This window comes from Schistocerca cancellata, chromosome 1 (genome assembly GCF_023864275.1).
Source record: "Schistocerca cancellata isolate TAMUIC-IGC-003103 chromosome 1, iqSchCanc2.1, whole genome shotgun sequence".
Taxonomy (NCBI): Eukaryota; Metazoa; Arthropoda; class Insecta; order Orthoptera; family Acrididae; genus Schistocerca; species Schistocerca cancellata.
In genome coordinates this window covers 155,228,938-155,246,072 of record NC_064626.1, presented here as the reverse complement: position 1 = coordinate 155,246,072, position 17,135 = coordinate 155,228,938, and the positions used below count along the sequence as shown (strand labels likewise).

General features: G+C 37.4%; 1 protein-coding gene across 1 annotated transcript in view; it reads right to left on the bottom strand.

The window, feature by feature from the left end:
• Positions 1 to 17,135, bottom strand: part of LOC126167469 (cell division cycle 5-like protein) — a 95,293-nt gene that overhangs the window by 33,541 nt on the left and 44,617 nt on the right. The window contains exons 4-6 of the mRNA XM_049920479.1: positions 12,667 to 12,782; positions 7,879 to 8,091; positions 7,663 to 7,797 (exon numbers count right to left, since the gene is read on the bottom strand). Coding sequence (XP_049776436.1) covers positions 7,663 to 7,797; positions 7,879 to 8,091; positions 12,667 to 12,782 — 464 coding nt within the window. The remainder of the gene's footprint in view (positions 1 to 7,662; positions 7,798 to 7,878; positions 8,092 to 12,666; positions 12,783 to 17,135) is intronic.

The window sequence follows — 17,135 nt, the reverse complement described above, 5'->3', positions numbered from 1 at the left end:
CATTTATTTTACACTGCTTCAAACACAAATCATTAGAAATTCATTCTGATTACCTCATTAATTATGTGAGCAAATAATGGCATAGAAAGAAAGACAGCTGCAAAGAAATCCAAAGAAAACATAACACTGGCAATGATGCAACAGTTATACACTGAAGAGCCAAGAAATTGGTACACCCACATAATATCGTATAGGACCCTGCGAGCACACAGAAGTGCCGCAACACTATGTGGCATGGACTCAACTAATACCTGAAGTAGTGCTGGAGGGAAATGTCGTCATGAATCCTGCAGGATTGTCCATAAATCCGAAAGAGTACGAGGGGGTGGCGGGCGGGGGGGTGGGGGGTGGAGGGAGGAGATATCTCTTCTGAACGCACGTTGCAAGGCATCCCAGATATGCTCAATAATGTTCATGTCTGTGGAGTTTGGTGGCCAGTGGAAATGTTTAAACTCCAGAGAGTGTTATTGGAGCCACTCTGTAGCAATTTTGAACATGTCAGGTGTCGCATTGACCTGCTGCAATTGTCCAAGTCTGTTGGAATGCACAATGGACATAAATGGATGCAGACGATCAGACAGGATGCTTACTTACGTGTCACCTGTCAGAATCATATCTAGACAGACCAGGAGCTCCTTATCACTCCACACCATTACAGAGTCTCCACCAGCTTGAACAGTCCCCTGACGACCTGCAGGGTCCATGGATCATGAGGTTGTCTCCATACCCGTACACATCCATCCGCTCAACACAATTTAAAACAAGACTCATCTGACAGGCAACATGTTTCCCGTCATCAACAGTCCAATGTCGGTGTTAACAGGCCCAAGGGAGGTTTAACGCTTTTTGTTGTGCAGTCATCGAGGACACATGAGTGCTCTTTTGGCTCTGAAAGCCCATATTGATGGTCAGTTATCCAAAATGACAGTCACGGTCGCATTATTTATTTTGCCGCTAACCAGTCTCAACTCGCGATGGGGTCATCTTCAGGGCAATTTACACCATTTGGTCACTCGCTGGAGTCGTCACCCTGCCTGAGCACAGTTGGTAACTGTGCATAGTTACCAACTGTGCACAGGCAGGATGACAACTCCAGCGAGTGACCAAACGGTGTAAATTGCCCTGAAGATGACCCCATCGCGGGTTGAAACAGGCTGGCGACAAAATAAATAATGCGATTGTGACTGTCATTTTGGACAATTGATAATAAGTAAATTAATCGCTGTTATCTCCATACAATTATGTTGTCTAAAAACATATCGATGATGTTTCATTGAATGGTTTACAAGCTGACACTTGTTGATGGCCCAGCATAGAAATTTGAAGGCAATTTGCAGAAGGGTTGCTCTTCTGTTATGTTGAACGATTCTCTTCAGATGTTGTTGGTCCCGATAATACAGGAGTTTTTTCCAGGCACAGCGATGGCGGAGATTTGATGTTTTACCAGGTTCCTGATATTCTCAGTACATTAATGAAATGGTCGTATGGGAAAATCCCCACTTCATGATTACTTCTGAGATGTACCAACTATAATACCACATTCAAACTCATTTAAATCTTGATAACTTGCCACTGTAGCAGCAGTAACCAATCTTACAACTGTGCCAGACACTTGTCTTATATAGGCATTGCTGACCGCTGTGCCATATTCTGCCTGTTTACATATCTCTGTCTTTGAATATGCATGCCTATACCACTTTCTTTGGCACTTCAGTGCATAACTTGCCCTTGCAACTGTCAATGTTAGTATGAATGGATTAATTTAGGTCCTTCAATTCCATTGCTTGTGGGTCCCCAACCATTACATAGCAATTCAAAATGAATATAATGATTCCAAATGCCTATGGTGGTACACTGATAACAATTACAGAGAATGTAAAAGACAGTTCAATTTTTACTCCCCTTCATCACACATACAACATTTAAGAGTAATCCATTTAATGCCATACATTTTGAAGTGTGAGGCGACTGCATTAAAAATGCATATTTTGAATTCTGGAACTGTTTCAGGAAGAGGAGGAAATGAGAGTTTTCAGTCTGGCGGTAGTGTCAGTAAGAGTCTGTCAGATAATAGCCCTTGTTTTGTTATTTAAGCCAGTTTTTTTTAATGATTTTGAGAAGAGTTGTGTGGTCAACTGAACCATAAGTATTTTTGAAACCTGCAAAGGTCAAAGCTTTTTTTTACTTCTGTTTTATGTAGGAGAGAATACATTTAAGATTTGTGATTTGTTCAGCACTTGAATGTCCTTCCCTGAACCCTTCTTGGTACCCATCCAGCTGTGAGTCTAACTGTTTTTCTGCCTAATCCTACAGGTTTTTCAAAAGAACTGTGTGAGTTATTAAGAGAAGAGCAGGGTCATGAGAGTCATTCATGTCCATTGTCACATTTCCTATGAAGTGTAAAGATCAGTGTGGAGGACTAACCACATGGAAATTCGTTTCACAGATGTTATGGGTTTTCTAAGTTAGGTTATCAGTCACCTTGTTACCTGCATCCACATGTTGCCAATTACTTAACCTTCCTCTTGTGCCTTGTTGATCTTTAGTTTACATGTGATCTATGTTTCTCTCTTGTGCCAGTAGATAAATTAAGATAGGCAAGTGAAGTTTGTTTGAAATTGAAACTGTGTTTTGGACTCTTACAACTGAGGAGGAATTCAATACAGGACATGTCACATGCATTTCTTACTGTAAGCATCACAAAGACTGGGGTGAAGTGTAGAGTGGGAGGAATGTGCTCACTGAGCTTTCATTTTAAAGTCTTACTGGAGCCTAGGATAAACCTTTCCCAGTCTTTCCTTCTCATCCCATCCAATAAGTCTCCCCTGACCTGGGATTCTGGGCAACTTTCCTCAATCACACCATTCCTTTTCCCTCATGTCTTTTCCTCCCCTTCAACCCTTCTGCCAGAAGAAACATCCAATGGCTCCGAAAGATTGCAAATTTCAATACCTTTATATGTGTGTTCTTCCACCAGTGCTTGACGAGTTCATTTTCTATACATCCAATTACATTCTATTTTCAATCTGTTCTAGGCAATCTTGGTCACATTTCACCCAGTGAGTTATATATTTTGTTTTTTTAATGCTTTCTGCAGTTGTTTCCATTTATCTGTAACTTGTAGCTCCAGGGTCTAGATGAATTTTCTAGTAGATCTGACCTTATCTGAATCAAACCAGCTATTTTTTTCTACTAGGCCCTCACAGTCTTCCTTACAAGGGAACCTCCCCACCACACCCCCCTCAGATTTAGTTATAAGTTGGCACAGTGGATAGGCCTTGAAAAACGGAACACAGATCAATCGAGAAAACAGGAAGAAGTTGTGTGGAACTATTAAAAAATATAAGCAAAATATACAAACTGAGTAGTCCATGCGCAAGATATGCAACATCAAGGAGCATGTGAGCCTAGGAGCGCCGTGGTTATGTGGTTAGCGTGAGCGGCTGCGGAACGAGAGGTCCCTGGTTCAAGTCTTCCCTCGAGTGAAAAGTTTAATTTTTTATTTTCAGACAATTATTATCTGTCCGTCCGTTATATTTTCATCACTTTTTTGGGAGTGATTATCACTTCCAGAAGAAAACCTAAATCGGGCAAGGTAGAAGAATCTTTTTACCCATTCGCCAAGTGTACAAGTTAGGTGGGTCAACAACATATTCCTGTCATGCGACGCACATGCCGTCACCAGTGTCGTATAGAATATATCAGACTTGTTTTCCTGTGCAGGAATCGGTTGACCTATGACCTTGCGATCAAATGTTTTCAGTTCCCATTGGAGAAGCACATCCTTTCGTCTACTAATCGCACGGTTTTGCGGTGCGGTCACAAAACAGAGACACTAAACTTATTACAGTGAATAGAGACGTCTATGAACGAACGGACAGATGATAACTTTGCGACGATAAAAAAAGCAAACTTTTCACTCGAGGGAGGCCTTGAACCAAGGACCTCTCGTTCCACAGCCACTCACACTAACCACGGCGCTCCTTAGCTCACCCTGTCCTTGATGTTGCCTATCTTGCGCATGGACTACTCAGTTTGTATATTTTGCTTATTTTTTTCATAGTTCCACACAACTTCTTCCTGTTTTCTCGATTGATCTGTGTTCCGCTTTTCAAGGCCTATCCACTATGCAAACTTATAACTAAATCTGAGGGGGGTGCGATGGGGAGGTTCCCTTGTTAGAAGCAGTTTACCTTTAATCTTTCTGATATGGTGATCTAAGTTGAGACTTGCACTTCCCAGAACTTTGAAGTCCTCTATCTCATGTTGATCTCTTTTTCTATGGAAGGAATGTTGATCTCTTTTTCTATGGAAGGAAGCTCAGGTTACGGCCGGTTGAGGAAGGAAACTAGTAATGTCCTTTCAAAGGAACCATCTCGGCAGTCATCTTAAGCAATTTACAGCAACATAGAATACCTAAATCCGGATGGACAAACAGTGATTTGAAGAACCACTCTTCTCAGTCTAGTGTCTCACTGCACACCATGTTGTTTGGTTTCTTTATACTTCGTTCTTAATATTTGTTTGTTTCTTTCAATTTGCTGATTATATACTATTTCAGTTTTATTATAACTGATTCGCAGGTCTACTTTCCAAGTTGTTCTATCAACTTCTTCTAGTTGCTGTTGAAGTTTATCCTCAGTTACGATGAACAACACAATGTCAACAATAAAATCAATTTACAGAACAAAAATCCATGTCCGCTGCTAGCAATTTTCTAAATTTATTCCATGCTGGTTTGAAATCTTAAGGCTTCTCATCTTCAGGTGCCACCAAATAATTATGAAATAATAAATGTGTGGCAGTCAGGCCAGTCATTGAGGATCACATTTATGAAACGCAAACAGATGGGAGTGTAAGACCAGCAACTACAGCACCCACCTAGACAGCAGGACATGGAAATGACTCAAAATCGAGGTGGTTCAAATATTTTCCTTGAACATATATTCCTTTCTTGCTTTTGCAGCTTGAGTTATCACTTCCTCTGGGGCTACAGAGGTTAGTTTCGGTAATATGGAATCTCTGTGCCTGACAGGGCTTACGGTTCTGAATTTCACACACACAAAGTATAATGAGAGCTGTAGCAGTAATGTATATTTTCTTCAATATACTAAAAGACATTAAAATAATGAAAGTATAGTGTTGTTTCAGTTTTGGGAGATTCTCCTTTTATCACAGACATCAAGTTAACTAATTTTCAAAAATTACCCCTGTATCATTTTTTCCTTTAGCTTTAATCATTTTGATCAGAATATCATTACCTCCAGTTGTTTTTCCTTTCTCCATTCCTAACACATTTCACTTGGCATTACTTCAAGAGAATTATTTTTTTCCTCATTAAATAAAATCTGTTTTTGAGTCATCCCTTGACCTACTCAAATATTTAAAGATGTCTTTAAATTCTTGTCCCTTTTATGTGAAGTTAACATCTGTGCCATCTTCTTAACAACTGATCATATCATCTTCTCAACATAACAATATCATGTAAAGGAAAGTTTCTGCTCACCACACACACACACACACACACACACACACGCACACACAGACAGTGTGATTTCAGTTGGCTGAGACTGCAGTCGAGTGCGTGGTGTGTGTGTGTTGTGTGTTGTGTGTGTGTGTGTGTGTGTGTGTGTGTGTGTGTGTGTGTGTGTGTCTACACATCTATTGTTGATAAAGGCCTTAATGGCCGAAAGCTTTATTTGTGAGAGTCTCTTTGTTGTGCCTATCTGCGACTCGGTATCTCCACCATATGGTGACTAGCAACTTTTCTTTTCATAATCCTGTTACATTCCATCCTGGATTTTCCACTCTTTGATCTTCTCAAAGTAAGTATCTTTTGTTTTTCTGTTACTCTTACTGCATTTAATTATATCTCTAATCAAATTTTTTTGTGTATTTCCTTCTGTCTCTCTGATAGCATTTCTGAACAGCTCTGTTTAATTCTGTATATTCTATAATATTGTTATTATCTCCTTCCTAAGCCCTTACTTATCTTTTTTCCTATTATTACTGGTTGGATACTTTCACTTTCTTTTCAATAGTTGTCTTGCTCCTTTCACATTTTAAAAAAATTTTCCATGTTAACAGAATCTTCCGGCAGTTCTTGGTAGAATAACATTATAATAAATGAAAAGCACCAGTCTGCTTTTGTTCTGCAATATTACTTTTATTGTTAACCGGTTTTCGGCTTATAAGGCCATCTTCAGACACTTACTGAGTATTATCACCAAAGAAGTTACGATGTTTTACCGAAAACCAGTTAACAATAAAAGTAATATTGTAGAACAAAACCAAACTGGTGCTTTTCATTTATTAAAAATTTTTCCCTCTTCATAACTGCAGTATCTTTTGCAGCGTCCCAAGCACCTTTGTTAAATAATTACCCCTTTCATCTACGTTGGCACAATCTTCATTATCTAAGTTGCTGAACTTCTTGTTCAGTTTTATCTAATACACCTCCCTATTCCTAAATAAATTCTCATAATCTACATTTGGGCTGAGTTATTCTGTCTTTGTGTTCAAACAATTTCCTGTGCATTTCTTAAATGTCCTTCACTGATGTGTTGTGTATATTATTTTGTAAAAACTTTTTTTCACATTTACTCACTTGACCGCTTCTTTGGTTTTGTTAGAGTATACCAGTAAATGAATGGAGAAACATTACAAGACACACTAATAGATTTCACTTTGCTACTGACACCGCTGCTCACTTGAGACCAGCAAAAGTGGAAATTTATTTGCACCCTACAACAAGAAAGGCGTTTAATGAGGCAGTAGATCAATTTCAACTTGACTCTGTGCAGAAACAGATAAATTCTTGAACACTGTTGCAGCCATTTAAATAGTGGTCCTTTTCTTCGTTGTTTCCTATAGCTATTATCTGACTATTATAGTATATGTGGTTATTTGTATGCTCGTGCAGGCACAGACTTCTTGCACCACTTTGTCTCACCTTAATGTTGTGCAGCATTAGAAAGTAGTTTACATCCAGCACTTAAACAGAGATAATTTAAAAGTATTTTATCCACAACGGATGCAGCTTAACTCCACAACTGTTCCTTTCTAGGGTGTGGCTGGAAGCAGTTATTATTCTATACACTACTGAGATAATTTGTATCATGAATACCATGTTTGCTGTTGGTAACCCTGTTAAACAGCAAAATTACATTACATGACACTTCAATTCAACAAATCAGCCTAAAAATAGTCAATCAATGGAAAGTCATTGTTGTTAAAAATTAATTATTTTTAAATAGATTTTTAATGAACCACTGCCTCAAAGCACCACATTTTGCAATTGATTTACATATTGCACAAACTCACACCAACAAAATTCTGCAAGAGAATCACTAACACTGTGTGTATTATTCGAAAGTCATACAAGTTGCAGTCAACAATTATATCGCACACTATGTTCACAGTTACAGCACACGATGAGAAGACTGTCATGCTTTTTAATTTGATGTATGACACTTTTATATTTTTCACATTGCATGTTTCAGTTTTCTTATATGGAAAACCAAATAGGAAACTGATTAAACTGCCATGAAATTAGTATAAAACTGACAACAAGCAGCCAATTAAAACTGTCTCCAATTTAGCAAAAGACCCAAAAATATCTTCATTGGAGGGATCATTCAATCAAAATCAAAGCACACATACCTGGTCAGATATCTGGGGCTCTGGCAAGACAAGCTTGCTTCTCTTCTTTGCTGGCTCCTGATTTTGTAGCATGGCCACTGGTATGTCATTCTCTTTACGCTGTTTTAACTTCTGCTTGTCCTTTCGCCTTTCTCTCTGAAAATGCATAAAGAAATAAGTAAAGTCATATCATCCACAAAAAAGTGAAACCAGATATTTAATGTGATAAATCTTTACCTCTTCCTTTTCTGTTCGTAGTTCCCCGTCCAAGTGCTGCTGTCGTAATCGTGAAAAGTCTGGAGCTGCTGGATCTATTTCTTCTTTACTTGTGTCATAAAAGCCCGGAGCTGGGCGCTTTTCAAAAGGTATTTCTGCATTGTAATCAACACCGCGCTTTTTCTTCTTCCTTGCAGCCAGTTCAATGCCTGCTGCTCTCAGTTCCCTCCTTTTCTGCACACAAATAACATACCATGAAAACTCAACACAAGATAACGTCAAAATTACTAAAAGGTAAAACAAAATAAAAGATGGAAGTACCAACAAATATTATACTGATTATTTGCTGCTTGTTAAATAAAGTTTCACTGTTTTCATTCAATGAAGCACATCCCCTTCGTTTCTTTGTTGCTTGTGATACTTGTTTGCTTATAATACAACACTAGTTTCAGTTGTCAGTAGCAGTTTTCCACACTCCCAATACAGCTTTCAATTTTTTAGCAGGTCAGAGCATTTTGGCAAATTATTCTCTCTCTTTTCACTGTCTTGTCATATTTATATTCGTAGTACAAGGGTGTGCCGAAAAGTAATGCCTCCAAATTTTTTATGTGAAAACTCAAAACTTTTAAAATAAAAGAAACTTTATTGACATTCTTCATCTTCATGTCAACATATTTAGTTCTCAACACAGTCACCCGAGTGACGAACGTATTTCCTCCTACAACAGACCAGTTTGTTGATACCACCACTATGGAATGTTTGGCTTTGTTGACAGAGCCATAACCTCACCTCTGCTTGCATCGCTTCATGAGGTTGTTCTTGAAGTTTGGGAAACAGATGAAAATCAGATGGGGCCAAGTCGGGGCAGTATGGAGGATGCTCAATGACAGTGCACTCAAGACATCGGATTGTTGCAGATTCCGCAGTGCTCGTGTGTAGTCTGCCATTGTCACATTGAAGGACAGGGTGCTCCACGCGTGGACAAAATCTTTGAATTGTTCTTTCAGTTTTCTGAGAGTGTCACAGTACCTTGCAGAGTTGATAGTGCTACCAAACCTTGAACATACAAGAATACTGTGTGCATGAATTTGTTTACTGGTGGCATGGTGGTGACCTTTGTGGCGGAATTCCATTCATGCTCTGTTGTTTTCAAGACAAAATGGTGAACCCAGCTTTCATCATCTGTCACATATTGTTAAGGGACCCACCACCCTCACTCTCACAATACAAAAGAATTTGTTGACAGATGTCCAATTTCCTCAATTTCATGTCAGGAGTGAGCATTCAAGACACCCACCATGCATACCATTTTCTGAACTGCAGTTCTGCAATGATGGCTTGCACATGCTCTCACGATATGTCACATTTACCAGTGTGTGTGTTATCCACAGATTTTCTGTGATGATTTCATCAAAAAGAGTCTGATAAGTCTCGTCGGCTAATGTAGGTGATCTTCCTCTCTGTCACATACACTGAGATTAGCACCACTGATTTCGTCACAATGAGCATGTAAACCCAATGTCACACATTTCTGTTGTCATCACTGTCTACAGTTTTCATTGTTATATTGATTTCAATTGGAGGCAATCGATTTACAATTTGTTGTTTCTCATGCACTGACATAGTTATGCTACACACTGCCATGTTAGATACTACAATTCGGAGCCCTCTAGCAGCAGAGGGTTGCAACTTGTGTCAGCAGGAAAGTCGCCCGAGTAATATGCATTGCAAGTGATATCTCAACCGATACAAAGAGCAGAATAAAAAATCTAGAGACGTTACTTTTCAGCACACCCTCATAGATAAAGGAAAAAATGCACAAAATAAAAAATTTAGAGTGACCTACTCAAAAATATACAAATGAAACACTTTTTTCTTTGGTGACAAGCTTTCCTGCTGTGAGAGAGACAACATTTTACCCAAGAACTCCAGTTTCTTTATCATTAAGCAATGTTTCAAACAGAAAATTGGTTTTCAACAACCTGAGATGTGACTGTGTTTGCACATAATTTTTTTACCTAGATCATAAGCTTACATAATGTGTTCGTCAGGTACTTACCATATGTTTTAAGTTATAGATGTTTTAAGAAACTTTGTGCACAAAATTTTAGTGTTATCGCTAGTGTGGCCAAATTGTTTTTTACACTGTAACAAACAAATCTTCAATTGGGTAAAAAAAGGGGATTTCGTGAAAAACAAAATTATTTTTTGTAATTTATTTGTCTTTATTATATTTTAATGAAGAATGTGTAAGTTTTAATATGCTTTTGTTTTATCAAATTCAGGGTACACTTATAATGTACATCAGTCCATTTTAATGCCATCTGTGAAAAATACCTATCTATGAAGTATTGGATCTAGCGATACTAAAGAAAATGGTAAGATGTGAAAAATGTTACAGGTTTCATTCTTGGAAAAGCCTTCCAAGATTTTCTTCCATTTCCTAATCGCACCTTTATTTTTGTCATCAATAGACCAGGCCGTGTCCAAGCTTCTTTCAATTATTTGAAATTCTTCACATAAGAAGTCCACATTCAGAGGGCTAATCCTTAAAAAGTTCCGCAGCTCTTTGAAAATGGTCATATCTTACTCGTGATTTTAAGTTTGGAAACAACATCTTGGAAAGGATGTTGTCTTATCAAAAATAATATCTTGATAACAAATAACCTACAAAATTGGTGTAGAACAGCAGAAAATCATTCTGAATACATTGTTTTGCTTTAGTGCTTAATTCATCCAATATTTCTCTTCTTTTACTTCCAAAAAAACTGTCTTTTCGTCTTTGCTCAATCTTTTGGCAAATTCTGTGCATTTCAGCATGAATCTCAGCAACTGACAGAGAATCTGATTCAATCTTCTTCATTGTTGTATCTACTGAACAGGTTACATTACACACAAGTGACAAAGATGCCAAAGTTTTCTCTCTCTCTCTTCTTCTTCTTCTTCTTCTTCTTCTTCTTCTTCTTTTTCCACTTCACGTGTGATTATCTTCTCTAATAGACGAGGACATTCACTGCGGAATTCCAGAAAATGAGATTTTAGTGCAGGCCATATTTTTAATACTCTTTTGACAGAAGAACCAAGAGATAAAAATTTCATGGAAACATCTTTTATTATTTCTTCCCATTGCATCTTATTCACTTCAAATTAAAGTTGCAAGTCCACTCTTCGTTTCACAGCTCTACTGAAGTGACTGTATATTTTCAGTATCAAACTTTCTACATCCGCATCCAGTTTATTAGTACTGTACTTTGCAGCATCACTTTCAGCTATAAAAAGCGTATAAATGGAATGGTTTCTGCCGAAGTTTACATTAGTGTCGTAAGTAGCGAATGCTGGAACTTTATTTAAATACAATCCATTCTTCTCCAATACGTCTATTAATAACTTCAAAACTTGATACGCACATCCACTGCTACATTTCACAAATCCCAGCAGATGGTTTACAAACCCAGAATCATACTCAAATAATCATAAGCAAATTGGTAACTTTTATTTATTTTTTTAATTACTTGCATCAGTCACTACAGAAAAGTATAGATTTTTTCCTTGGATGACCCGTAAAATATTTTTAGCAGATTCTTTAACCAATACTTTGCATACAGTGGCTTCAACTTTCGTTTTTCTTCAGCTAACATTTTGAGCAATATTTTAATAAATGCAGATATGTGGTGTAGAATGTGTAAACAATCCCTACTATTCTAACTAAGAGAATGCTTTATCATGTGATAAACAGATACGAGTTCTCCAGCATTAATCTTATATGTCTCCGAGCCAGGTGGTTCAGGCTTCAAGAAACATTTGGAGAAGGTACTTGATGCTGTACTGCTAACAACAGACATGTGAGATTTAATAAATGCATGTTGCTTTACATCAGCAAAGCCTCCATGAGAACATGAGAAATCTATACTGCACTGGAGACAGTACACCTTTTATAATTTTTCTTTTACTTGTCTTAACCAGGACTATTTTCCCAGTTCAGATTCTACTTAAGAAGCCTTGATTCTACTGAAGAAGCCTTTTGACTTTCTTAGAAGGTATTCCACCACTTCTACGAGAATTATCAGTGTCACTGTCACTTAAATCACTCATTTTGTCTATAGTTTTAGAAATAAATCAAAAGTGTAACACATTCAACGTTCAGCAGTTCTTGAAAAACAATAAATGACATTCAATAACAATCAAGAATAGAACTAAAAAATCTTTCCAGTATTTGTTAACACACCTTGACATAGCATTTAAACGAATTATCAAATGAATGAAAATGTTAAACAAAGAGTTGCATGGCCCGTGAGAGGGTGGGGGGTGGGAATCGGTGAATTACGGCCCCATCTGGCATTTTCACAGACATAGCCACCGAGCTAGTCGTCTCTTCGTGCGACATCTGCATAGATAACAGGTACTTGCCAGCTGTAGCATGAAAGTTTTTGTAACAATAATCGAACAACGTTGAAATATGGGACAGAGCCTGTCCCAGTGGGGCGCCTAAAATTATCCCAGAATATGGGACGTCTGGCAATACTAGTTAACCCCCTTTCTGAAACCTGAACCAGATAAAATTTGCTTTTCTCCAGCAATAACATACGAAGTACTGTGTTATAATGAAGCACAAGTCAAAAACAGCATAGTAATAAAAAATTTCTAGTACAATGTAAAACAATTATGTATTACACATGAAGAAATGGATGAAAAACATACAAAACCTCCTATGCCACAGTCATTAAAAAGACTATAGTAACAGAAAAGAGAGAGAGAGAGAGAGAGAGAGAGAGAGAGAGAGAGAGAGAGATGCAACAGTATTTATCTTACCTGTAAAGCGGCTAACCTTCTTGCTTCCTCCAACTGCTTTTCTCTTGCTTTCCTTTTTGCTTTCTTTCCCTGAGTGTTTGCAAGACGTGCTCTAGCTTCAGATAACATTTCCAGTTCTGCAAAAAAAAAAAAAAAAAAAAAAAAAAAAAAAAAAAAAGCCATAGTAATAGCAGTAAGACTCATTTTGATAAGATACAATTCACAATAACAAACACACAAGTACATAGAATTACATTTCATATAAAACATTACATATAAAACTATTATTACAACTGTTACTTTATCAACAGTATCAGAATTATTAAATAATTTATTTCTTGCAAAACTAATGTTTTGTTAAATAGAGAAAGGAGAGACTAATCAACATATGTGAAGCCTTTGAACTGAAATTGCTGTCAACACATTTTGCAGTACGTCTTAAGAAGAAGAAGAAGAAGAAAACTTAGAGATCTTCAAATTTTTATCTTGGAGAATTTCTAATAGACCATATAGCCAACTCAAAGAGAAATCAAAAAGAAATTTTGAACATAAAAGTAAAAAAAAAGTCTTCAATTCTGATCGCCAACTCTTGTTAATTAAGTTTAAATTCCAACCAAATAGTAACAAACCAAGTATTAGTAGAAATCCAAGAATTAATCCAGAATAAACAAAATTCAAACATCTTCCAAATAAACATTTTCGGCCAAGATTCTTTCAGTTGGCTGTAAGTTAAAACTTACTCTCTCACAAGCTTCCCAAATTAGTACTGCTTCACCCCAAGGAGACATAAACATAAGTGCTGGAATTACATCTGTGACAAGGCCATAGAGCACAGAATTAGAGCCTGGAAAGATTGGAATGCCCATAAAACCACATAAAATGACATAAATTCACTAAAATCCAGAAACAGACTTATAATATCATTCAATCTGCAAAATGCCATTATGATAAAACCAGACTAGCAGAAAGAGAACAAGAATTCGCAAAAAATATTGTAGTATTTCCATAGAATTTTTAGAAAAGAAATATCAGCATATTAGGCATCCAGCCATTGTTTTAGACAACCAAAATAAAGAGAATTGTATACTCTTAGCAAACTACTTTTAAAGTTCTTTTAAACTGTGAATCTCCCATAATCGAATTCACATTTGAAATGACCGAGTTAAACACAGAACCCGCAGCAATAAAAGAAGTTGAAAAAGCAAGACGTAAACTTCAAAGCACTAAAGTTTCACAGAAAGAATGAGAAAGACAAGACACTCGATTAAACAAACATTAGCTGCTACCAGCTCAAAAGTTAAATTCCAAGGCAAATTGTTTGAATCTTTTGATACAAAAACACAGGAACAGAAAGATGTATTATCCCATTTACTGTTCAGCCTTGTATTAGAAAAAGTAATAAGGACATGGGAAAGAGAAGTAAAATGAATAACCACAGGCAGACTACGTAAAACTAAAACGTATTTATGATCTGGTGATCTTTTCAGACAACACAGAAGAAGCTATTAATTTCCTTGAAAAACTGCATGAAATAGCAGCTAAAAGTAGACTGAAAATTTCTTATGAAAAATCCCAGTACATCGAAGGTTCTTCTCAATACATAAATGGACAACCCATGTTCACACAGTTTGGCAAAATATCTCAAGTATTCAAATTTAAAAACCTAGGAGAAATCACCCACTTTCTGGACTAAAGCGTGAAGCAAAAAGAGAGAGAAGTATTAAATCAAAAAAAGCTTATCAGGGGGGCCCAGAAAATGGTCAATATTCAGGTGTACAAGAGGAATAATCATTTGAAGCAAAAAAGTCTAATAAATACAGACTCTACAATTCATAACTTAAGAGCTAAGAGCACTTGCTAAGTAGAGGAAATATGTTTTACAGTAGTGAAGATGAACAGGTGCTCACAGCTCTTAAGGTATGCAATTTGAAGCACATGTTGACTGGACATTTTTCCTTGTTTTGGTTCATACTATCACCTCACAATGTACAGCGAGCAAAGAGCTTGTAATAGAAGAGATTTGTTTCACAGTGTTGAAGATGTACAAGTGTTCATGGCTCTTAAGGAAGCTGAAGTGTCATATGCATTCCACACTGTCATCACTGGAGACAGATTGTTGATTGGCTCTGAGCACTATGGGACTAACATCTGAGGTCATCAGTCCCCTAGAACTTAGAACTACTTAAACGTAACTAACCTAAGGGCATCACACACATCCATGCCCAAGGCAGGATTCGAACCTGCGACCGTAACAGTCGCACGGTTCCAGACTGAAGCGCCCAGAACCGCTCGGCCACACCGGCCGGCAGACAGATTGCTGACTACAGTATAATGAGTTATATCAAAATTTGGAGAAAATCTTGAACAATTTGAGGAAAAAAAGATTAAATTTTATTGCAAGTTGTCAGAATGAACAATAACAGGCCAGTGAAAAGGATTCTCAACCTTGTCCTTCAATGAAAGTTAAAAACAACTAGATGCTTAAAACTGGAAAAAATCTTCAGGAAATAGGAACTACAAACAATATTTACAGGTCAGAGCTGCATTCACAACTTTAATTGATGACCATCGGCTTAAAGTTGAACCAAGTGTTACATCTGAATGAACATGGATAGAACAACATAAGAAAAACCACAATTAGCAGATGATAAAATAATGGGAAAGGGCGAGTGGGGGCGAGGAGTAAAGGTAGCAACTACTGTATAGTTGACACGCTGAGTCAGCAATATGTGAATACATACGAATGCCAACATTACCACACTTTAACACAAATTCTTCTTCACAGCAAACAATTACAAATACACACATATCATCATCATCAGTTATCTGCTACATTAGCAGGTCCTTTGCCTCTCCATTTTCTGCGATCCATTGCTTCCTTCTTAAGGCTGCTGTATATTGTACCGTCCATCATGTCATCCAGTATCTGGAATCTCTTCCTTCCTCGCTTCCTTTTCCCTTCTACATAACCTTCTAAAACTGTTTTTATCAGTCTGTCATTCTTCCTTAATATATGCCCAATCCAATTTCTTTTTCTTCTCTTTATTACATCTAGTAACTGTCTTTTCTCTCCCACTCTTCTCAGTACCTCTTCTTATTTTACTCTGTCCATCCAACTTATTCTTTCCATCTTCCGCCATGTCCAGATCTCAAAAGCCTCCAGCCTTTCTCTGTCTTTTTTCCTCATAGTCCATGTTTCAGCGCCATATAGAAGAACACTCTATACAAGACATTTTATGAGTCTCTTTCTGAGTTCTCTGTCCAGACCGCTGCAGAAGATTCTCCTTTTCTTATAAAACGCCTCTTTTGCCATTGCTATCCTTGTTTTAATTTCTGTGGTGCACTTCCAGTCGGTGTCTATCCTGCTTCCAAGATACTTAAAATTTTGCACCTGTTCTAGTGTTTCTCCATTCAGCACAATTTTTATTTCCTTATTTCCTTCTATTGCCAATACTTTTGTTTTATTTGTGTTAATTTTCATTCCATATTTTTTTCCGTTAGTTGCAACGGTGTCCACCAAATCCTGTAATTCTTTTTCCCCTGTGGCTAGAAGGACCATGTCATCAGCAAATCTCAAGCACCCTACTCTTCTTCCTCCAATTTCTACTCCTTTGTCATCTAATGAGCATTGGTCAATCATATTTTCCAAGTACAGGTTGAAAAGAGTAGGTGATAAACAGCATCCTTGTCTTACTCCTTTCCCTAGTCTGATCCAGTTTGTACTTTCTCCTCTCACTTTAACTGAAACTTTTTGATTAAGGTATAATGAGTTTATAAATATTCTGGTTTTCCAGTCCACTCTCTTTTCCCTCATAATAGTCGCCAGCTTGTCCCAAACCACATTGTCAAATGCCTTTTCTAAATCGATGAAGCACATATATAGGTCTCTTCCTTTTTCAATAAACCTTACTCCAAGATTCGTAGGAGCCCTATTGCATCTCTGGTGCCCGTATTACATCTAAAGCCAAACTGCTCCTCGCCGAGATTCTCCTCTATTACTTTTTCAAGTCTTTTATTAATTATTCTTAACATCACTTTGGCTGCATGTGAAATGAGGCTGATTGTCCTGTGCTCGCTGCATTTCTTGGTTCCTTGTTTTTTCGGTAATGGAATCATTACTGTTATCAAAAAGTCCTCAGGCTATCCACCACTGTCATATATTTTATTACATAACCTCAATATTTCTCTTATTCCATTGAGGTTCAAGCATTTTAGTATTTCTCCCGGTATTGTATCTGTACCTACTGCTTTGCCATTTTTCATTGCAGCAATGGCAGACTTTACTTCTTCCATTATGATGGTCGGTCCTTTCTGTTCATCACTTACACTGTTGTGTGATTCAAGTTCCAGAGTTTCTGGTTTGCTATTTGTGTCATATAGCTCTTTTATATATTCTTCCCATCTCTGGAGGACATCACGATCTTTGTACACTACCTCTTTGTCTTTACTCAAAATTTCCATAGTAGCACTTCCTGCTCTGTTTTGTTCCC